This window comes from Pseudorasbora parva, chromosome 13, assembly GCF_024679245.1.
Source record: "Pseudorasbora parva isolate DD20220531a chromosome 13, ASM2467924v1, whole genome shotgun sequence".
Lineage (NCBI taxonomy): Eukaryota > Metazoa > Chordata > Actinopteri > Cypriniformes > Gobionidae > Pseudorasbora > Pseudorasbora parva.
In genome coordinates this window covers 22,406,774-22,431,511 of record NC_090184.1, presented here as the reverse complement: position 1 = coordinate 22,431,511, position 24,738 = coordinate 22,406,774, and the positions used below count along the sequence as shown (strand labels likewise).

The 24,738-nt window shown below is 39.7% G+C and overlaps 1 protein-coding gene across 1 annotated transcript in view; it reads right to left on the bottom strand.

The window, feature by feature from the left end:
- The window catches only part of mvb12bb (multivesicular body subunit 12Bb), a 160,698-nt gene that overhangs the window by 5,340 nt on the left and 130,620 nt on the right, over window positions 1-24,738 (bottom strand). Inside the window, exons 8-9 of the mRNA XM_067412592.1 lie at window positions 2,086-2,144; window positions 1,609-1,668 (exon numbers count right to left, since the gene is read on the bottom strand). Coding sequence (XP_067268693.1) covers window positions 1,609-1,668; window positions 2,086-2,144 — 119 coding nt within the window. The remainder of the gene's footprint in view (window positions 1-1,608; window positions 1,669-2,085; window positions 2,145-24,738) is intronic.

Below are 24,738 nucleotides of genomic sequence, written 5' to 3'. Positions count from 1 at the left end.
TAAAACTAAGACTGTAAATAATATTTAGTATTAAGTACATACACAGAGCCATAAAATAAAAAAATACCAATAATGTCACTTCATCGAAGCTGCCTACTCTATAAACACAATTATTAACATGATTATCTTAAATTTTTTTAGCTCAATTACACCACTTGTATATGTGTATGTGTATATATATATCTTTTTTAATTTGTGTAATTACACAAGTATATATAACATTTTATGGTCATTATTTCACACACACACACGCATGCACGCACACACGCGCGCACGCACGCACACACACACACACACACACACACACACACAAACACACACAGTAGCTTATCAAATATAGCATAAAATAATGAACATAAAACTTAAAACATTTTAAATTTAAATCAATAAAATAATAATAATAATTTAATTCCTATTTTTTTGTGTTCACGTCACGTGGTCATACACAAGGAATATATGATCAACATTGACTGATTCAGAGCAGGAGCATCCCGGCTTGCAATTTTGACAGGGTGGCAGGGAAACCGCGTTCCAGGTCGAAGATGTGGCTGAAGAACAATAGCTGTGGATGCTCTCACACTGATTCTAATTATCAGGGCAGCGCTTCGACTCCGTCGCCGTCGCCGTCAGCCCTCGCTTCTCCATTAATCTTGTGCTGTCGCCCACCTCACTAAACCCAGTGCTGTTACACTATCTCTGCTTTACTTCATCTGCGGAGCCTGCGTTAGGCTGTAATTAATGAATCCCCCTCCCCTCGTGCTGGGTCTGCTGCTTCTAATCACAGCCTGCTTCGAGGAGAGATGCGCCATGGAAAGTGTTGATGGGGAGGGGGGTCAATGTGATAGTAAATATGTATAACTAAACAAAGAGAAACTGCCATTTTAAAACTAAATCATGTTGTTTTCACATAATTTATTCTAGATATTCTGTAATGACTTGTAATGAAATGAAAGCCATTATCAGCCTTGCGTATCACCAAGTTCATTTTTTGGTTTGTTTTCCATGTATGAACTGATTTGCTCTACTGCCTCCTGCCTTATTGCTGTTACTGTTATTATATATATATATATATATATATATATATATATATATATATATATATATATATATATATATATATATATATATATATATATATATATATATATATATATATATATATATATAATTGCTGATAATATTAATAATAATTATTAAATTATTAAAACAACAATAATACTAATTAATAATAATAATAAACTTCATTGTCACTTTATTGCAGCTGCCTACTCTATTAAGATAGATAGTTATTAACATTACCATAATTATTACTATAATTAATTATCTTTATTTTTTGGAGCTAACTTACACCACATACTGAAGAAGAAATCAATAGGAAAATGACCTCAAATGTATTATTATTAGTTTAATTGTATAACAAGTATAATTGTATTTTTATAATCCCAATAATATTACTAAATATACTTGTATAGTCAAAAACACCAAACGACTGAGAGAACATACAAAAAAGAGTTACAACACAAATGTAAAACTACATAAAAACAATGTGCGCATATGTTAGCTGAAGTGCCTGTGCACCACAGTCTACCTGAGCATATTTTAACTTACTTCCTCCTCAATCTCTTGTGCTGATTTCATGGCAATGTTCAAGAAATGGACTGGCTCTATCTGAAAAAACAAAACAATGACATGAAAACAGTCAGAGGAAACATTATGGTGGTGAAGTAAGCATGATTAAGATCTTTAATCCTCTCTCATTCTCTCTCTGACAGTAAGAACAGAGCTCTTGTGACAGGGGTCAAATGGCCCTCCGTGAGCCAGCTCTGTCTGTCTGTGTGCATTCATCAGCTGCAGATCCATTACAGTAGCGCTGAATCTGGGAGGCATGTGGGGTCTAGCAAAAGTAGCACAGCGACAAGCATCTGAATCAGCCCAATAAGACTGGCTCAACCAATGGGGCTGAGTGTCACACCAATCTGTCTGTCACCCAATGAAAGACTGGGGAAGTGTTTAGGAGACTTGTTTGAAAAATGTAACTATTTATAAGGATAATTATGATTATTATTTTCCTTTTAAAGAACTTACTACTTCTCTGGTTGTGGAGGTAAATTGTTGGGCGATCATAAAGGGTATATCATCCATAGCTGGAAAAAGAGAGAACAATATATAAGTGATATGAAGTGTTTATTATTGCAAAAGCAACTCCAACAGGGTGATTCCCACATGAATCATCTTCAAGAGGTTTATATATTAAAAACAACTGCATAAGGGAAACTTATTAGACCAAAAACATAAATAACTGGTTGTCCCTGCAGAAAAAAAACAAACAAAACAAAACCCAGCTTTAGCTGGTTGGCTGGTCTTAGCAGGTTTACGCTGGTCAAGCTCAGTGGTGGGCATTTCTAGTCCTGGAGGTCCACTCTCCTGCAGAGTTTAGCTCCAACCCTGATCAAACTCAGCTGAGCCAGCTAATCAATATCTTCAGGTTTACTAGAAGGCTACAGGCAGGCGAGTTTGATCAGGGTTTTGGAGCTAAACTCTGCAGGACATTGGCCCTCCAGGACCGGAAATTCCCAACCCTGGTCTTAGCTGGTAAGGTTGGGAGACCAGAGTTTAGCTCCAACCCTAATCAAACTCACCTAAACCAGCTAACCAATGTCTTCAGGATTACTAGAAGGCTACAGGCAGGTGAGTTTGATCAGGGTCGGAGCTAAACTCTGCAGGACATTGGCCCTCCAGGACTGGAAGTTCCCAACCCTGGTCTTAGCTGGTCAGGTTGGGAGACAAGCTTGACCAGGGTTGAGAACTTCCAGTCCTGGAGGTCCACTCTCCTGCAGTTTAGCTCCAACCCTGATCAAACTCACCTGAACCAGCTAATCAACATCTTCAGGTTTACTAGAAGGCTACAGGCAGGTGAGTTTGATCAGGATTAGAGCTAAAATCTGCAGGAGAGTGGACCTACAGGACTGGAAGTTCCCAACCCTGGTCAAGCAAGCTGGTCTCCCAACCTGACCAGTTAAGACCAGCCTTACCAAAACAGCCTGCTTAACCAGATATGACCAGGCAGGAAGACCAGCTAAGAATGGCCAAACAGGTTTTTTTTTTTTTTTTTTTTTTTCAGCAGGGCTGAAACCTTTCAAACAATTTCATCACAGAAGAAAAAGATTGTGGAGACAAGAAAGAGAGAAATTAAACTAGCACAGTTCAGGTCAGGAAATGACTTGCCAGGGACAACGGTGAAATACAAAGTTTAACATTGTACAAAAAATATTTGACAACTCCACTATGGATGGAGCAATCAGAGAGCAGTGTAATAAAATAATGATAATAACAAAACCAGAAATATTCCAAACAAACACCTTGAATACTGGGCGCTGTTCTCTATGTTCTGAAAATGCATTTGACTTAATCTAATGGTCGCAAATAGTAGAAGACTGAAAGTTCCCGAATCCCCACGGAAACTCGCTCAGACAATGCGAGATGAAAGCCTTTTTTATCCTCCACTGTATTTGAGTGCCCCCCCCCCCCACTCGCTCTCCTCCCTCTTTCCCTGTTAATTACTCTTGATTATTCCTGATCCTGTCTTGTCAGGGAGACGTTCGACTCCAAAAACAAAGCCCCACTCGCACACGTCGAAAGAAAAAGGGGAAAGAGAGAGACAAAACATTCGCCGGATATCAATTTGCATGAAAATGAGCCAGAGTGTTCGGCTCTCGGAGAGAAAGCGAGAGCGAGAAAGAAAGAGAGAGGTGGATTGAAAGAGGACTTGCCAAGAGTGCGGTGGTATAATTAGCATTCTACCAAACAAACGAGCTTCAACAGAGCTATAATTAAGCAGGCCTGTAATTAAGTGTATGCCCTTTATCATAATGATCATGGTTAAAGCGCCTTTGATGGCTGCCAGTGGGTTATTAACGGCGTAACCCCGCGCCACACGGCGCCCACGCAAGAATCAGGGTGTCACGACTGTCAGGCTAAAGAGCGCCCCTTTGTTTATCAAATACATTAGAGCCCAAATTAACACAGGGTGACACGAGCGCACAATAGCTCCCATTGACTGAACTGAAGAAAAATGTCCATCCCCTCAAAAAAAAAATCTGAAAGTACCCGAGTTTGCTCATGGAAAACATATCGAGTATGGCATCTAACAGCAGCGCTATATATTTACGACAGCGCATGGGATCTGCTGGAATGGAAGGAGGAAACCAGCGGACTTCTTCTCATAAGTTACCTAGAGGTCGACAGTGTAACTTTTGCTGCTAAAGGCAGAACGAACATCTTAAACTGTCATACGGTTTCATTACCTTGGCAAAAGCTGAATGCTTCTTTGTCCTCAACTCTTCCACAACGTGTCCGTTATTCTTAATGAATATATGAACACATATAAGGTGTCTTGGGGAAAAGGTGAACAGGTTATAAATGATGACAAAGTCCCCCAATCATGAGCTCAGTCCACCCTGGCAAAGGTTGGTACTGCATAATTCACATTAAAATTATTTATTAAAAAAATAAAAAAAAGCAGTTCAAACATAAATTACTAATATCTTAAATACCTTTCTTCTATGATAGGCATCATTAGCAAAATCATGGGAAATTTCTTTTTTTTGTCAAAGTCCAAATGTCAAAAACATTAGGACCTATGTTGGGTTTTCATGTTTTATGGGGACTTTCCATAGACACAATGATTGTTATTTTGTGTAAACTGTATATTCTAAACCCTAACCCTAAATCTACCCCTAAATTTTAAGATATCACAATCTTTGTGGGGAACCACACACACACATACACACATGTTGTGGTTCCATGTTTTATGGGGACTTTCCATAGGCATAATGTTTTTTATACTGTACATTTTATCGCCCCGCACTTCCCCTACCCCTAAACCTACCCATCACAGGAAACATTCTGCAGTTTTACATTTTCCAAAAAAACATCACTTAGTATGATTTATCAGATGTTTTCCTCAAGGGGACCAAAACACTTTTTCCCCACAAGGACTTTGGATATTGTTTTCATTGTAGGGTAATGTAGGGTTTACCACATTACATGGTACTACCATGGTATCATGTCCAAAACACCCAGGGTTGTGTCATGGTACTTTTTTAATGCCAACCATATGGCTCACCCTAAGAAACATAAAAAAGCTAAAGGAGGGCCTGACTCATTCTGAATTATTATACAAGCTCTAAAATCAAGAGAATGATATACAAGGTTAAACTACTTCACCGTAGCCATCAACGACCTACTCAAATAGCCCCTTCGGGCTTCCCTATGGATATATATTTTAACACCGTTTTGGATACTACCTTTACGGCCATTAGACAGGCCTAGGGGAATGTATCACTCGGCTCTAGAATGGACTATTGAACAACAAAGAGCTTCAAGAGGTCATTTTACCAGCAGGGCTCGGGTAATTGAAAGGAGGATGATAACGACTTGTTTCGGTCCATAAAAACAAGTGAATAAACATGTGCTAAAGCATCACTGAACAACAGCGTGGGGGGAGAGAGCAAGGCTGGCGGGGATTGCATTTGAATCAACTTGTAGTCGCTGGGAAGGCTCTGATGAATCGGGAACGCGTCGGATGGATGAAGGTGGGACTTGAAGGCCGGAGCGTTCCCTTTTATTGTTCAAGCATTGCGTTTTCAATCAGGTCGGGCTTAGCATTCGCCCGCCATTCATACCGGGTGGCCCATGCTGATACACACATGCGCACGCTTTTTGCACACGCTCATGGTAAGATTTGGGGGCGATTGTGAGGAAAGAAAAATGGATGTGAGTTCGGGGTCATGTTGGGGAGGAGGAGTATTAAGGTAATGTTTGTCCAGACTGCTGCTGCCTGGACTGAAGTCGTAAAGGTAAAGAATGGTGCCTGGCAGATTCTACTCAAATAGGTCAGACCACCGGCAGCCTGATATATATACACTCCTCTGGAAGAGCATAACTGAGATTATGGAAGCAGCTTGAAATGTCTATAGGTACACCAAACGACAGTGTTCAGGAAATAAACCCCTATAAATGCAGGGTTTTTTATGAAGATTATGATCTATAAAGATATTTTTGGGCCCATCTAGCTAAATTCCAGTAACTGGAATCAAACCCACGACCATGGATTTGCCCCGTTGCAAGCACATTGGCTCTACCACACTGTGACCAAAACACCTTGCGCAGGTAGAACAGAGCTCATTGATCTATACAAGGTTGATGGACACAGATGTGCAGTTCAATGATGCATGATATCTGTTTATTCAAAACGAATACTACAATAGGGATTTTCTGTCTGCCAATACTTGACATGCGATTAGACCTGGTACACAGGTACCATCATGTCATTAATTGCTGATTAGATTAGCGGGTTCAGCGCTGGGATCGGTTAGAGTGAGTGAATGATGAGGGTGTGCTGAAGTGAGTACGAGTGTGGCTATGAGGATCATTGCCTTATTAATAGCAGTGTCAGGTGTTGTGAAAAATTTCGGCATTGTCATCCCGGCAGCCCCCCGAACCCTGACGGATGGTTGCTGCAGGCAGAGAAGACTTCCCTTACATGCTGCCATGAGCTCTAATCCTTCACACTTCCATTGTTGGATGCACTGTCGCACAGGACTTCCGCCAGCCACGCTCGCCACACCGACACGCACACACATCAGATTTATACGTAGGCTAATGCTAAAAGACTGACAGATCGAGGACTCGGTCGGCCAGTACGGCACAGTTCATGAAACAAGAAATAATTTCTTCCCCAGAGGAGGGGTGTGTGTGCGAAAGAGAAATTCAGAGAGTTTGAAATAATCCTGTAGGGTACAGAGACCAAAACAGACTTTTTAACAGGTCAAAGGAAATACCAATTTCATTTTTTTTTTCAATATAGTAAAATATGACGTCTGGAAACCTGAGGCACATGTTGAAACACGCCATGCAAAGGCTGATGCAGTGCGACGCTGTCAGGTGGATCGCTCCAGCGGATAAGGAGGGCACCTGAGAACACGTCACCGACTTCTATGTCTTCAGGAAGTCGCTTGTTTGAGCGCTGTGTGACGATAGCAGCGTGTGAAGAAAGGATAGAAGGTAAGGACAATAATGGCAAGAAGACAGTTCAAGGCAATTCAGTCTCAACGCCTGCCGATGGTCACAAGCTGTGCGTTATTTGTCTGGGAGTGGAGCATGCATGTTCAGCCATCAAGGGTGCGGGGTGAAGTCATTACAACAAATTCTCAATGAGAAAAAGCCACGCCAAGCCGCTGAGCTCCACGCTTGCAAAGGCAGCGCACAGGCTATGATCGTGGGAATCTCAGACAGATTAAACTGGTAGAAGAGCGCGAGGGAGTTTCACCTCTCCCGCCGGCCCCATTGTCTTCGCGCCAGAAGCGGAAGCACTATCAGTGGTTTCTTCTGCCGATTCTGAAATAATAGACGTGGTGTCAGTAGAAATTGATATTTTTAATATATATGTGACACTGGACCACAAAACCAGTCATAAGTCGCACTGGTATATTTGTGGCAATAACCAACAATACATTGTAAGGAATAAAATTATAGATTTTTCTTTTATGCCAATAGACAATAGGATATTAAGTCTATGAAGATATTTTTTACATTTCCTACCATAGAACAAATTTAGTATTAGTAGTAATATGCTTTGCTAAGGACTTTATTTGGACAATTTTAAAGGTGATTTTCTCAATATTTAGATTTTCAAATAGTTATATCTAAGCCAAACATTGTCATATCCTATCAAACCATACAGCAATGTAAAGCTTTCTTTAATTAACTTTCATGTGAACTTCTATGCTAGATTGAGAACAACAAGCAGGCATTGGTTAGCATAGCGCTGTTGGTGGTGTCTCCATAACATCAGCAGCTGATGCAGCATAGGATTTCCCCCGAAAGGGAACATCTAGAGTTTTGTATATAACCCCAGTTCTTTAAGAAAAGGAACAATATGCTATCATGCTTCAGGTATGCTCGCACGTCTCAGATGCCGTTCTTATACGCTGGGGCGCAAATTGCAACATCATCGCACTGATTCGGCCACTGTATGGCGTGTTTCTACATGTGCCTCAGACAATGGGATCCGTGACACACGGTTTCGCTCCCATTCTCAGGAACTCGTAGTCTGACAAGCCAGACCCACACCAAGATGTTTGGTCTGGAAACTCACTATTGACAGGGCTCAATCTGAGGGGCAGGATAAATGGTTGTCTTTCAAACTCCCTCTGCATGCCGTGCATGCAATATTGCGCTACAACCAACCAGAGCAACGAAGGTGAAGCAGAGCTAGTTGCTAGATTAAACTTTTGCCGTATCTGGTTGGCAAAACTCCAAACACATCTTCCCTTCTTAAGAATGACTTCAGTGCCGTTCTTTGTTCTTTTCTCAGAGAAAAGCTTAACTCCATGTCTTCCAGAGTTGCGGCCAAAGCTGATTCGAAAGACCGCCGTTCGCCAGTTTCTGTGTTTACTAGAAGCTCGCAAATGCAACTCGGCCGTCATTATGTTAAGCCCCGCCTACCGACTCTATACACAATGAGATTGGCCCTACCAGAGTTTGGTGTTTTCAGCTCAGATGTGTATTGAGAGTTGCTAGACGATACTCACGGCAGATTAAAGTTGCTGCTTTTACCAGGGTGCATCTAGATTTCTAGGCTAAGGAAGTTGGGGTTTCAAATGCAACCCTAGACTTTTTCAGCATTAATAATCATAATAAATGTTTCTGGACCACCAAATCAGCGCAGTGATTTCTAATGACTAAGTGCCACATGACTTCTGAAGGATCAAGTGTCACTGAAGACTGGATCATTAGCTGCTAAAATTCCGCCTAGCCATCTCAGGATATTTTAAATTAAATTAAAATAGAAAATTTAAAATTCTAATAATATTTTGCAATTACTGTTTTTACTGTACCTTGTATGTTTAATAATGGTAAATAAAGCTCATTATGATACTGATAAAAATATACAAAATAGTGATTAATATAAAACCTTATCAAATAAATGTATAATTTGCATAAAATATATTTTTAAAATTTTATATATATATATATATATATATATATATATATATATATATATATATATATATTACAACAAGAAGAATAATACACTTTGTTTATTATTAGTATTAGTGGTAGATATCTGTACATTATATTACATTAATATAGGCTTTACTTTGTCATGTACCGTTATATTTACAATTTTAAAATGTTATTATTTTTAAAGTATAACTATATGTATATATTTATATTGTGTATCCCGAGTGAGGAATTATGCATTTTTAGTATTTCTATGTTGTAAAGATTTTGGGTTGAAATGTCACATGGAAAACATCATTATTTTTCCAACATTCAGGCTACAAGTAATTAACGCTCTTTCCATACAACTATTCAGTCCTTCCCATAACTTTACCCTTTCACTCCATAACACGCATTTAATCTCCTCACACCCACAGCTCACACTGACAACATCCAGCCAAACCACAGGAGAGCAACAGCCGACTGCGGTCTGAGTCACTGCAGCAGCAGGTCATGCATAAAGGACAATAGTGCAAGTGGATGTGAAAACTGGAGAAGTTGATAGGAAGGGAGAGTTACCCAGTGGGTGTGAGCTGCAGATTAGACGCATTGATACCCGGGATAAGTAGAAGGCTCAGGGGTAAGATGGGATGCTTAAACCCTATGGATATCCCAAAAGCTCTCTCATCACGCAGACTGTCTTCCAGCAGCTAACCTTCTTGCTTTTAAAGAAAAATTGTGCCTGCCGCCTGAAGACATCTTAGAGACATATTGTCGTTTATTTTGTCGCCCGGGTTTGCCATCTGTGCCATTCCAATAGAGGCTGCTGCCTAGTGAAGCCAGAGCCTGGGCGAGGAGGTCTGCCCAAGCCCCTCCAAAGCCCAGCCTGGTCATTAGTCAAATTGCCTAATGAGAGAGAATACAAATGGCCCCCTGCCCTGACAGGAGGAGTTTTGGAAGTGTCAGCGCTCCTGACCCGTGCTATGAGAACAGATGATGGCTCGCTGCTATTTTCAGCACCTTTTAATGACTCTGTCGTGGCCCTTGCCATTCCTCCTCTTTTTGTCTGATTTTCTTCTTTTATTCATTTTCCACCGTGACTTTGTATCATTGTGCATCGCACTCGTGCGGTAAAGATTAAAGCGAGTAGAATCAATATTTCGCTTTAGAGCAACATGGTGCCAGAACTTGCAGAACAGAAAAAAACGAATGAAATGTGGGTAAGAAGTACAACAACATGAGCTATTCTTTTTTTGTTAGACTGTGTGAGACTTTTTACGAGCTATTCAGAGAAATGCGGCAACTAAAAATCTGTCATTATATACTCACCCTCATGTCGTTCCATGACAATTTGAGCTTCTTTCTTCAGTGAAACACATTTTGAATAAACATGCAGGTTGTTGTTGTCCCTGCTATTACAACAAACAGAGTTCGATGCTTCAAACTTTAAAAAGTACACTAACATCCTATATAGAAGTCTTATAATAGCTATGTAAGAGAATCCGAAAAATTGGGCTAGTGAAAGGAAAGAAAAGAGTGGCCAGGGTATTCTTAAAAATGTCCCTTTCGCAATGAATGGAGAGTTCTACAGGTTTGAAACGACATGAGGTGGAGTAAATAATGACAGATTTGTAATATTTGGGTGCATAAAAAGCGAAAGAGCGAGAGGGAGAGATTGGAGAGATAAAGGGGTGGAGGAGATGCATTAAGTTTATTTAGAAGAGAATTGTTATTTTTCCATCTGGGTGACAAGTGGCTCTTGAAATCTGGTAGTGGGTTGGGTGCCAGTAGACATCACCCACTGGGCACTGATCTATCTGTCTTCCAGAGTGAAAGAAGAGCCAAATGCTCTAACTGAATCCTGGCAATAAGCAAACAGTTCAGAAATGCTTTAATGTAATGTAATCCCAGCACCTATCCCTTTCAATTCCACAAGAGAGGTCAAGAAACATTAGCTCTAGATAAAAATACTCTCTATTTTTGTGTTTCGTTTTCATATATATATATATATATATATATATATATATATATATATATATATATATATATATATATATATATATATATATATATATATATAAAACATGTTTTTCTTAAATATGAATGTGTGTACTTATAATTTATATCTACATAATAAATATACAACACAAACCTTTATTTTGGATGTGATTAATCAAATTGAACTGATTTGGACCAAGAGGTCTATGGATTAGTCAAGTGTACTAGAGAGATTAGTACTAGCTCTGGCATGTGAGAGGTCTAGTGGTGCCGTAATTCTAGCATAGTGATCTGAAGTTGTTTTGAGACTCTGAGTAAATGAGCTCGGCCTCTCCAGAGCATGCATGAGGGGCAGAGCTGGCAATGGACCCGCCGCTAAATTGCGTGTGCCGGATGGGCCGCAGCAGAAGGCACAATTACATCAAATCCCCTCTTAATTAGCGGTTCTGTGGGTATGCTAACTCACCATGCTGGAGCAGGAGGTAGGGCGTGCTTGGAAAAGGATGTTAAACCATGAAAGAAAGAGAAGCAAATTAAGGCAAGAAAGTGGTGATAGGGTCACGCAATAGGGTCAGTGCCCATATTTGTGGGTTACAGTCAGAGTGAGAGCTATTTTGAGCTGAGCTAGCATCCCATACCTCCACTTAAGTTACACTGGCACTCTACAGTAGACAATCACTGGCATGGAGCCTCAATAGATCCCCTTCAGAGCTGGGGAGTGTTATTAAGTTTTCCATGTTGGCGGCTGCAGGGCGATGTAAAGTGGCACCTCGGCCTGGTGAGTAATGATGTGTGCCAGGACTCAGGCAGGAGGGATGACAGCATGAGAGGCCTCGTTGGCAGCCACTGGTGCAGCCATTGGACCATTCATCATCTCTTTAAACCAATCTACCAATGCCGCACCGCCATTCCTCATTAATTATGTTAAGCATCGTAGCATTACGTTCGCCATGACATGAGGCTCAGTAGACACTGTGGCTCAGATGTGTCATTGAGAGATGAGAGTATGAGCAAATGGTTTGACAGCTGCAGTTTGACCTAACAAACAGTGCATCTACAAAACGAAAGCCAATTATGCTTATAAAGCAATATCCAGATTGACTTCGGATGTCTCTATGTCCATTTTAGGAACTATAAAGTGCATGGAGCATAGAACACTGATGAATATAAACATAACTAAAAAAAAAAAATCATGATATAAAATGCAAAAAACGAACAAAACACCAAAACACAACAAAACAAAACAAAACACCAAAAACAAAACAAAAACACCAAAAAGAAAAAGCACCAAAAGCAAACACACCAAAAACAAAGCACAAAAAAACACCAAAAACAAAACACAAAAAACACCCCAAAACAAAACAGAAACACACACAATAAAACACCAAAAACAAAACACCAAAACAAAACAAAAACACACACAATAAAACACCAAAAACAAAACACCAAAACAAAACAGAAACACACACAATAAAACACCAAAAACAAAACACCAAAACAAAACAAAAACACACACAATAAAACACCAAAAACAAAACAAAACAAAACCACAATAAAACACGAAAAACAAAACAAAACAAAACAAAACCACAATAAAACACCAAAAATTAACACCAAAAACTAAACAAAACACCAAAAACAAAACACAACAAAAACACACACAATAAAACACAAAAAACAAAACACCAAAAACAAAACAAAAAACAAAAACACAATAAAACACCAAAAACAAAACACCAAAAACTAAACAAAACACCAAAAACAAAACAAAAAACACCAAAACAAAACACCAAAACATAACAAAACACCAAAAAACAAAACACCAATAACAAAAAAAACAACAAATACAAAACACAGCAAAAAAGCAAAAAAAAAAAAAAAAAAACAGCAACACCAAAACATAACAAAACATATAAAAATAAATAAATACCAAAAGCAAAGCAAAACACCAAAAACAAAACATAACAAAACATCAAAAACTAAACAAAACACCAAAAACAAAGCAAAACACCAAAAAGAAAAAGCACCAAAAGCAAAACACCAAAAACAAAGCACAAAAAAACACCAAAAACAAAACACAAAAAACACCCCAAAACATAACAGAAACACACACAATAAAACACCAAAAACAAAACACCAAAACAAAACAAAAACACACACAATAAAAGACCAAAAACAAAACACCAAAACAAAACAGAAACACACACAATAAAACACCAAAAACAAAACACCAAAACAAAACAAAAACACACACAATAAAACACCAAAAACAAAACAAAACAAAACCACAATAAAACACGAAAAACAAAACAAAACAAAACAAAACCACAATAAAACACCAAAAACTTAACACCAAAAACTAAACAAAACACCAAAAACAAAACACAACACACCAAAACAAAACACCAAAACATAACAAAACACCAAAAACAAAACACAACAAAACACTCCAAAACAAAACAAAAACACACACAATAAAACACAAAAAACAAAACACCAAAAACAAAACAAAAAACAAAAACACAATAAAACACCAAAAACAAAACACCAAAAACTAAACAAAACACCAAAAACAAAACACAAAACACCAAAACAAAACACCAAAACATAACAAAACACCAAAAAACAAAACACCAATAACAAAAAAAATTAAAGCTGCAAGCAGCATTTAGCGGGGTTCAAGCCTTTAAGGCCTTTTAAGCACATAGGCATTAAAGACATTAAGTTTTATTTAGCAAGATTTTAAACACTAAAATAATAGATGGAAAAGTCCATTTACAGCCAATATGGGCAATTTACCATAGGAAATGCATGGTTTTTAAAGCTTTTTAACACTTATAGCGCCACCTATACTCCGATCTTTGTAAAACGTTGCATGCTTCATCAGGATGTTATGCCACATATACCCAACAATTTTCCTGAAGTTTTGAGTTTTCCCTTAGGATTTATATGCTTTTGAGTATATTTTGCCACGCCTCTTTTCTAATTGGCCCCGTTATAGCCATCCAAATGCAAAAGTTCAACTTTTTTTCAATGAATATTTATCTAGAGAGTCTATAGAATTGTCCTAGACTGGTTTTGTTCCGGTCGGGCAAAAAACCAGGGACTAGTTCGCAAAAGTAGGTTTTTAACATAATTGCAAATATTTAATTAACGATTTGATTGACAGCAATGGTTCTAGAGGCAAAGTTGTTCACCATAAGGAGATCTATCAAATGATATGCATATTTTGCCGATGTGTGCAACACCACGTGATTACAGAGCCATAAAACTCGTTAGCGCCAACTAGTGGCCGATTTCTTTCAAAATTCTTATAGACCTCTAGGACCATGAGTCAAACATGCCCACCGAGTTTCGTTCCGATCGGCCTCCGATAACCTTGTCTAATAGGTGCTCAAACTTCATTGGCCGATGGCGGCCATGTTTTTTGAGAGACGCCAATATCCTCAGAGACATACATGCTACCTTGGGCCAAGACACTGCATACCAATTTTCAGGTAAATCGGAGTAGCAGTCGCATGGTTATAGCTATTTGCAGGTTTTTTTCACATTATAGCGCCACCAAGTGGCCAATCGTCGCGATTTCTTTATCGTGACCTCAAATTGAGCCCATACACATGTGTACCAAGTTTGGTGAAGATATCTCATTTCTTTATTGAGTTATAGTCTTTTTAGTAAAATAGGCTCCGCCCTGAGCGTCCATTTTGAATCCCTTTATCTTCCGTGAATCGAAATTTCAACTTTTTTTCAATGAATATTGATATTCAGACTACAGAAAACATTTTGGCACTGGTTTGGTTCCGATCGGTCAAAAAACCAGGGACTAGTTTGCAAAAGTGTTTTTTCGACAAAATTCAAAATGGCGGAAAATTTTTCCAGACGGAAATAAAATCGGAGATATACGTTTTGTTCGCCATGGTCTCAGCTTTCCAATGATATAAGGCACTTGAGTGTGGACTAAACGGTTTAGGAGTTATGAGCCATTTCGCGCTTTTGATTGCTGTAGCGCCCCCTATTGGCCAATTGGGGTCATAATTTGATAAGCTCTCCTCGATTTTTGGGCTACCATGTGGCAAAGTGTCAAGTCTCTAGCATTTACGCTTTGGTCTGCACGATGCGTTTTAGGGGAGAATAATAATAATAATTAAAGCTGCAAGCAGCATTTAGCGGGGTTCAAGCCTTTAAGGCCTTTTAAGCACATAGGCATTAAAGACACTAAGTTTTATTTAGCAAGGTTTTAAACACTAAAACAATAGATGGAAAAGTCCATTTACAGCCAAAATAGGCAATTTACCAAAGGAAATGCATGGTTTTAATAGCTTTTTCACAGTTATAGCGCCACCTATAGTCCGATCTCTTTAAAACATTGCATGCTTCATCAGCATGTTATGCCACATGTACCCAACGATTTTCGTGAAGTTTTGAGTTTCCCCTTAGGATTTATAGGCATTTGAGTGTATTTTGCCACACCTCTTTTTTAAATGGCCCTGTTATAGCCATCCAAATGCAAAAGTTCAACTTTTTTTTTGATAGTAATTGATCTAGAGAGTCCAGACAACTGTCCTAGACTTGTTTGGTTCTGATCGGGCAAAAAACCAGGGTCAAGTTCACAAAAGTAGGTTTTTAACATAATTACGAATATTTAATTAACGATTTGATTGACAGCAATGGCCCTAGAGGCAAAGTTGTTCAACATGAGGAGATCTATCATATGATATGCATATTTTGCGGATGTATGCAACACCACGTGATTACAGAGCCATAAACATAATAGGTGCTCATATTTCATTGGCCTATGGCGGCCATGTTTTTTGAGATACGCCAATGTCCTCATAGACATACATGGTACCTTGGGCCACGACACCGCATACCAATTTTCAAGTCAATCGGACTAGCGGTCGTGTGGTTATAGCCGTTTTTGAGTTTTTTTCATGTTATAGCGCCACCAAGTGGCCAATTGTCGCGATATTTTTATCGTGACCAAAGACTGAGCCCATACACATGTGTACCAAGTTTGGTGAAGATATCTCATTTCCTTCTTGAGTTATAGCCTTTTTAGTAAAATAGGCTCCGCCCTGAACGTCCATTTTGAAGCCCCTTAGCAAACATGAATCAAAATTTCAATGTTTTTTTGATAAATATTGATAACTAGACACCAGAGAACATTTTGACCTTGGTTTGGTTCCGATCGGTCAAAAAACCAGGGACTAGTTCTCAAAAGTAGATTTTCAACAAAATTCAAAATGGCGGAAAATTTTTCATGACGGAAATAAAATCGGAGATATACGTTTTGTTCGCCAAGGACTCAGCTTTCCAATGATATAAGACACTTGAGTGTGGACCAAATGGTTTAGGAGTTATGAGCCCTTTCTCGCAATTGATTGCTATAGCGCCACCTATAGGCCAATCTGGCTCATAATTTGATAACCTCTCCTCGATTTTTGGACTACCTTCGGATAAAGTTTCAAGTCTCTAGCCCTTACGGTTTGGTCTGCACGATGCGTTTTATCGGAGAATAATAATAATTAAAGCTGCGAGCAGCATTTAGCGGGGTTCAAGCCATTTAAGGTCTTTAAGCATTTGACACCTTTTGCATGAAAGGCTTTTAAGCACTGAATGAATTTGAGAGATATCAGGTGAAATGAAGTGATAAAATGACAAAATGTGATTTTAAATATTATAATAGTGACTTTATAAAGTCTAAATATGAATTGATCAGGAGAGTGCAGAGAATCATACTGCTGTGGTTTGGTTCCGATCAGGCAAAAAACCTAGGACTAGTTTGCAAAACGAGGTTTTTAACATAATTGTGAATATTTAAATAAAGATTTGATTGACAGTATTGGTTATAGAGGCAAAGTTGTTCAGTATGAGAAGATCTATCATAACATATGCATATTATGTGGCATTTTTAACCCCACCTGATTACAGAGATTCACCATAGGGAATACATGGTTTTCAAAGCTTTTTAACACTTATAGCGCCCCCTATACTCCGATCTCCATAAAACTTTGCATGTGTCTTCAACATGTTATGCCACATATACCCAACAATTTTCGTGAAGTTTTGAGTTTCCCCTTAGGATTTATAGGCTTTCGAGTGTATTTTGCCACGCCTCTTTTCTAAATGGCCCTGTTATAGCCATCCAAATGCAAAAAAATCAACTTTTTTTGATAATTATTGATCTAGAGAGTCCAGAGAATTGTCCTAGACTGGTTTGGTTCTGATTGGGCAAAAAACCAGGGACTAGTTTGCAAAAGTAGGTTTTTAACATAATTGAAAATATTTATTTAACGATTTTATTGACAGCAATGGTTCTAGAGGCAAAGTTGTTCAACATGAGGAGATCTATCATATGATATGCATATTTTGCCGATGTGTGCAACACCACGTGATTGCAGAGCCATAAAACTCGTTAGCGCCAACTAGTGGCCAATTTCTTTCAAAATTCTTACAGACCTCTAGGACCATGAGTTAAACATGCCCACTGAGTTTCGTTCCGATGGACCTCCGTTAACCCTGTCTAATAGGTGCTCAAATTTCATTGGCCAATGGCGGCCATGTTTTTTGAGATACGCCAATGTTCTCATAGACAGACATGGTACCTTGGGCCAGGACACTGTTTACCAATTTTCAAGTCAATCGGACTAGCGGTCGCGTGGTTATAGCCCTTTTTGTGTTTTTTCCATGTTATAGTGCCACCAAGTGGCCAATCGTCGCAATTTTTTTATCGTGACCAAAGACTGAGCCCATGAACATGTGTACCAAGTTTGGTGAAGATATCTCATTTCTTGCTGGAGTTATAGCCTCTTTAATAAAATAGGCTCCACCTTAAATGTACATTTCCACGCCCCTTTTCTTTCATGAGTCAAAATTTCTACTTTTTTTTGATAATTATTGATATTCAGACTAGAGAGAACATTTTGGCACGGGTTTGGTTCCGATATGTCAAAAAACCAGGGACTAGTTCGCAAAAGTAGGTTTTTGACAAAATTCAAAATGGCGGCAAAATTTGCATACCGGAAATGAAATCGGAGATATACGTTTTGTTCGTCATGGTCTCAGCTTTCCAATGATATAAGACACTTGACCCTTAGAAGCAACGGTTTAGGAGTTATGAGCCATTTTGCGTTTTTGGTTGCTGTAGCGCCACCTATTGGCCAATCTGGCTCATAATTTGATAACCTCTCCTCGATTTTTGGACTACCTATTGACAAAGTTTGAAGTCTCTAGCATTTACGGTTTGGTCTGCACGATGAGTTTTACGGCAGAATAATAATAATAATTAAAGCTGCAAGCAGCATTTAGCGGGGTTCAAGCTTTTAAGGCCTTTTAAGCACAGAGGCATTAAAGACATTAAGTTTATTTATACTGAAATAATAGATGGAAAAGTCAATTTACAGCCAATATAGGCAATTTACCATACACTGATAAAAATGACTTTGTGGTATGGTAAAATCTATTACATTAATTCATGTAATTATTACATTGTAAAATCAAGTTTAAGTTGGAACTATATATCTTAGGTAAAATGTACAGTCTATTCATGTAATAACTTAACTGAGAAAAAAGAGTGAATTTTATCATATATTTATAAATAATATTTAATGTTTTATAGTCACAGCACATGCACCTAAAATATTAAGTAAATTTAAATGTGAAAAGCAAAGTGCATTTGAAAATGCGCACAGATTTTTCGCAAAGATCCCACTTGTTCAGTGGTGGCAGAGATGGTCATTTCGGGATGTTGCTTTTTATGTGGCTGACTTATTCTCAATAAGTTTTGACTTTTAACTGAACGTGAGTTGTAATCACAAAAACGATAGCTAAAGCTACATAAGCTCTTATTGAGAATTAAGAGAGTTTTTTTATGTCACCATTATGGCGATTAGTGTTCTCTTTAGTTGGGCAGTTTGATGACTTTTTAATGTTAATGTTTCTCTCATTGCTGTATCTGGGTTTGTTATGGCAAGAAAAGCAGAGAAAACACGATCAGATGCTTTTGGCCGCTTGATGATCAGAATATGATCATTTACATTTACATTTATGCATTTGGCAGACGCTTTTATCCAAAGCGACTTACATTGTATTCAAGGTACACATTTTACATTTTTGTCAAGTCTTGCTTTCCCTGGGAATTGAACCCATGACCTTGGCGTTGCTAGCGCCATGCTCTACTCATTGAGCTACAGGAAAGACATTCCTGTAGCTCAAAGATCATTGTGTAGTGGCTTAATTCACCAATCTTATACCTGAGTATGAGCAATATACTATTAACCTTGTTTTATTCTAGAAAAATCCATCACAGTTTTAACCAGAAAAGTTAAATACGTTTTATAACAGACTGTACACTAAGCACTTTGAACTCCTGCAAGCTTTTCTCACACACAGATATCAAGATTCAGCCTAAGAATCTCAACAATGGTGACATGCTTCCTGCCACAATGCATTCTGGGGGCATCATGCAAAACTCAGAAATATCAGCAATGTTCACTTGGGTTTGTAATTGGATGCAATGGTAATCTGAGTGAAACTTACAATCTATAGATGAGTATTGCCAGTACAATTTACTTGTGTATTTTACATAAAAAATAAGTGGTTCTAGTAAGTAAATATTACTTAGAATAGCCCGAGTAAATATTACAAGCACTTTTTGTGTGGAAAAAGTTGCCTAGCTTTTTTTAAGTAAATGTCACTCCAATTTTTTTTCAGTGTAGGAAATGTGTGGTTTTTAAAGCTTTTTCACAGTTATAGTGCTACCTATAGTCCGATCTCTTTAAAAACATCGCATGCTTCATCAGCATGTTATGCCATATATACCCAACAATTTTCGTGAAGTTTTGAGTTTCCCCTTAGGATTTATAGGCTTTTGAGTGTATTTTGCCACGCCTCTTTGTGAAATGGCCCTGTTATAGCCATTTAAATGCAAAAGTTCAACTTTTTTTGATAGTTATTGATCTAAAGAGTCCAAAGAAATGTCCTAGACTGGTTTGGTTCTGATTGGGCAAAAAACCAGGGACAAGTTCACAAAAGTAGGTTTTTGACATAATTACAAATATTTAATTAACGATTTGATTGACAGCAATGGCCCAAGAGGCAAAGTTGTTCACCATGAGGAGAACTGTCATATGATATGCAATATTTTGCAAATGTGTGCAACACCACGTGATTACAGACCCATAAACATAATAGGTGCTCAAATTTCATTGGCCTATGGCGGCCATGTTTTTTGAGATACGCCAATGTCCTCATAGGTCTAAATGGTAGCTAGGGCCAAGACACCGCACACCAATTTTCAAGTCAATCGGACTAGTCGTCGTGTGGTTATAGCCGTTTTTGTGTTTTTTTCATGTTATAGCGCCACCAAGAGGACAATCATCACAATTTTTATCAAGTGACCGAAGTATGAGCTCCTAGACAAGTGACCCAACTTTTGCGAAAATATCTCTTTCCATTCATAAGTTATAGTAATTTTCGTAAAAGTGGCCCCCGACCAGTTGAACATTTTGGTTCCGCTTAGCGACCATGAATTGGAAAATTGAATTTTTTTCATAATTATTAAAAGTCTCTCTCCAAAGAACATTTCTACAGTGGTTTGGTTCCAATCAGAGAAAATATGTGGGAGAAGTTTACAAAAGTAGGTTTTTCAAAAAACCCAAAATATCTCGAAATTGGCGCCTGAAGGGCGAGGCAATCCGAGGCATGCGTTTTGTCCATCCCGAGCCAAGGATTCCAACGATATAAGACACTTGAGCCCACGCCTAACGGTTAAGGAGTTATGAGCCGTTTCGTACTTTTGCTCGCTGTAGCGCCCCCGTCAGGCCGATCGGGGCGTGCCTCGGTGGCGTAGGTAGTCGGTGTGAGTACCACCAGCCCTGAAAGTTTCAAGTCTCTGCGACTTACGGTTTGGTCTGCCCGATCAGTTTTAGATGGAGAATGATGCATCATGGGAAAATTAACAATAACAATAGGGTTTCAGCCCTTCAGGCTTGAACCCCTAATAAAAAGGGCATAAAAAGAGCCTTAAAAAGCCTATAAAAAAACAACTATAGGGTCTGAGAACTTGATTTTCGGGCTGCTGGTTACAAAAACTTTATCAAGCGTTTTGACATGCCCATCGGGGGGGAAAAATGTCGATTTTCATATTTTCAGCTCATTTATCATGCGAATGTGGTGCTTTTTTTAACCTTTAAAACTGTCAAACCTCTACCGATGGCCCGATCTCCGTAAAAGTTTGCACGCTTCTTTGGGATAATATGGCGCACGTCCTCAGCCGATTTGGTGAAGTTTTGCGCAGAGCAGACCCTTTTTCGGTCATTTAAAGGTCGTTTTGCACAGAATAATATGGAGCATTTTTCCCCTTTATAAGAGTTGAAGCACCACTAAAGTCTGCCAGCTTCTTTAGGATCACGTGACGCATGCGCACGCTTGATTTGGTGACGCTGTATGCAAATCAGGCAGGAAGAGGGCCGCTTTCAGCCATTGAATGGGATTTTCCATAGAAATGCATCATTTTGACAGCTTTTTAGTTGCTATAGCGCCACCGAGTAGCGGTCCGCCGTGTCCTTTTTCACGCAGCCACAGAGTGAGCTCTTACATAGGCGTGCTGAGTTTGGTGAAAAGATCTCGTTCCGTTGACGAGTAATAGCCAATTGAGTAAAAGGGGCCCCTCCCACCTCAAACGTTTTGGCGGCCCTTAGGGACCGTGAACCCAAATTTGCACTTTTTTTTAATAATTATTGACATTCAGACTCCAGAGAATCTGGCTGCGCTGGTTTGGTTCCGGTCGGGCCAAAAACCTAGGACTAGTTCGCAAAAGTAGGTTTTTGGAAAATGCCAAAATTCCCGAAATTTTTCCCAGGGTGACGAGGCAATCCGAGGCATGCGTTTTGTCCATCCCGAGCCAAGGATTCCAACGATATAAGACACTTGAGCCCACGCCTAACGGTTAAGGAGTTATGAGCCGTTTCGTACTTTTGCTCGCTGTAGCGCCCCCGTCAGGCCGATCGGGGCGTGCCTCGGTGGCGTAGGTAGTCGGTGTGAGTACCACCAGCCCTGAAAGTTTCAAGTCTCTGCGACTTACGGTTTGGTCTGCCCGATCAGTTTTAGATGGAGAATGATGCATCATGGGAAAATTAACAATAACAATAGGGTTTCAGCCCTTCAGGCTTGAACCCCTAATAAAAAGGGCATAAAAAGAGCCTTAAAAAGCCTATAAAAAAACAACTATAGGGTCTGAGAACTTGATTTTCGGGCTGCTGGTTACAAAAACTTTATCAAGCGTTTTGACATGCCCATCGGGGGGGAAAAATGTCGATTTTCATATTTTCAGCTCATTTATCATGCGAATGTGGTGCTTTTTTTAACCTTTAAAACTGTCAAACCTCTACCGATGGCCCGATCTCCGTAAAAGTTTGCACGCTTCTTTGGGATAATATGGCGCACGTCCTCAGCCGATTTGGTGAAGTTTTGCGCAGAGCAGACCCTTTTTCGGTCATTTAAAGGTCGTTTTGCACAGAATAATATGGAGCATTTTTCCCCTTTATAAGAGTTGAAGCACCACTAAAGTCTGCCAGCTTCTTTAGGATCACGTGACGCATGCGCACGCTTGATTTGGTGACGCTGTATGCAAATCAGGCAGGAAGAGGGCCGCTTTCAGCCATTGAATGGGATTTTCCATAGAAATGCATCATTTTGACAGCTTTTTAGTTGCTATAGCGCCACCGAGTGGCGGTCCGCCGTGTCCTTTTTCACGCAGCCACAGAGTGAGCTCTTACATAGGCGTGCTGAGTTTGGTGAAAAGATCTCGTTCCGTTGACGAGTAATAGCCAATTGAGTAAAAGGGGCCTCTCCCACCTCAAACGTTTTGGCGGCCCTTAGGGACCGTGAACCCAAATTTGCACTTTTTTTTAATAATTATTGACATTCAGACTCCAGAGAATCTGGCTGCGCTGGTTTGGTTCCGGTCGGGCCAAAAACCTAGGACTAGTTCGCAAAAGTAGGTTTTTGGAAAATGCCAAAATTCCCGAAATTTTTCCCAGGGTGACGAGGCAATCCGAGGCATGCGTTTTGTCCATCCCGAGCCAAGGATTCCAACGATATAAGACACTTGAGCCCACGCCTAACGGTTAAGGAGTTATGAGCCGTTTCGTACTTTTGCTCGCTGTAGCGCCCCCGTCAGGCCGATCGGGGCGTGCCTCGGTGGCGTAGGTAGTCGGTGTGAGTACCACCAGCCCTGAAAGTTTCAAGTCTCTGCGACTTACGGTTTGGTCTGCCCGATCAGTTTTAGATGGAGAATGATGCATCATGGGAAAATTAACAATAACAATAGGGTTTCAGCCCTTCAGGCTTGAACCCCTAATAAAAAGGGCATAAAAAGAGCCTTAAAAAGCCTATAAAAAAACAACTATAGGGTCTGAGAACTTGATTTTCGGGCTGCTGGTTACAAAAACTTTATCAAGCGTTTTGACATGCCCATCGGGGGGGAAAAATGTCGATTTTCATATTTTCAGCTCATTTATCATGCGAATGTGGTGCTTTTTTTAACCTTTAAAACTGTCAAACCTCTACCGATGGCCCGATCTCCGTAAAAGTTTGCACGCTTCTTTGGGATAATATGGCGCACGTCCTCAGCCGATTTGGTGAAGTTTTGCGCAGAGCAGACCCTTTTTCGGTCATTTAAAGGTCGTTTTGCACAGAATAATATGGAGCATTTTTCCCCTTTATAAGAGTTGAAGCACCACTAAAGTCTGCCAGCTTCTTTAGGATCACGTGACGCATGCGCACGCTTGATTTGGTGACGCTGTATGCAAATCAGGCAGGAAGAGGGCCGCTTTCAGCCATTGAATGGGATTTTCCATAGAAATGCATCATTTTGACAGCTTTTTAGTTGCTATAGCGCCACCGAGTAGCGGTCCGCCGTGTCCTTTTTCACGCAGCCACAGAGTGAGCTCTTACATAGGCGTGCTGAGTTTGGTGAAAAGATCTCGTTCCGTTGACGAGTAATAGCCAATTGAGTAAAAGGGGCCCCTCCCACCTCAAACGTTTTGGCGGCCCTTAGGGACCGTGAACCCAAATTTGCACTTTTTTTTAATAATTATTGACATTCAGACTCCAGAGAATCTGGCTGCGCTGGTTTGGTTCCGGTCGGGCCAAAAACCTAGGACTAGTTCGCAAAAGTAGGTTTTTGGAAAATGCCAAAATTCCCGAAATTTTTCCCAGGGTGACGAGGCAATCCGAGGCATGCGTTTTGTCCATCCCGAGCCAAGGATTCCAACGATATAAGACACTTGAGCCCACGCCTAACGGTTAAGGAGTTATGAGCCGTTTCGTACTTTTGCTCGCTGTAGCGCCCCCGTCAGGCCGATCGGGGCGTGCCTCGGTGGCGTAGGTAGTCGGTGTGAGTACCACCAGCCCTGAAAGTTTCAAGTCTCTGCGACTTACGGTTTGGTCTGCCCGATCAGTTTTAGATGGAGAATGATGCATCATGGGAAAATTAACAATAACAATAGGGTTTCAGCCCTTCAGGCTTGAACCCCTAAAAAAATCAGTACAATTACAATAGGGTTTCAGCATTTCATGCTTGAACCCCTAATAATAATAATTAAAGCTGCAAGCAGCATTTAGCGGGGTTCAAGCCTTTAAGGCCTTTAAAGCACATAGGCATTAAAGACATTAAGTTTTATTTAGCAAGATTTTAAACACTGAAATAATAGATGGAAAAGTCCATTCACA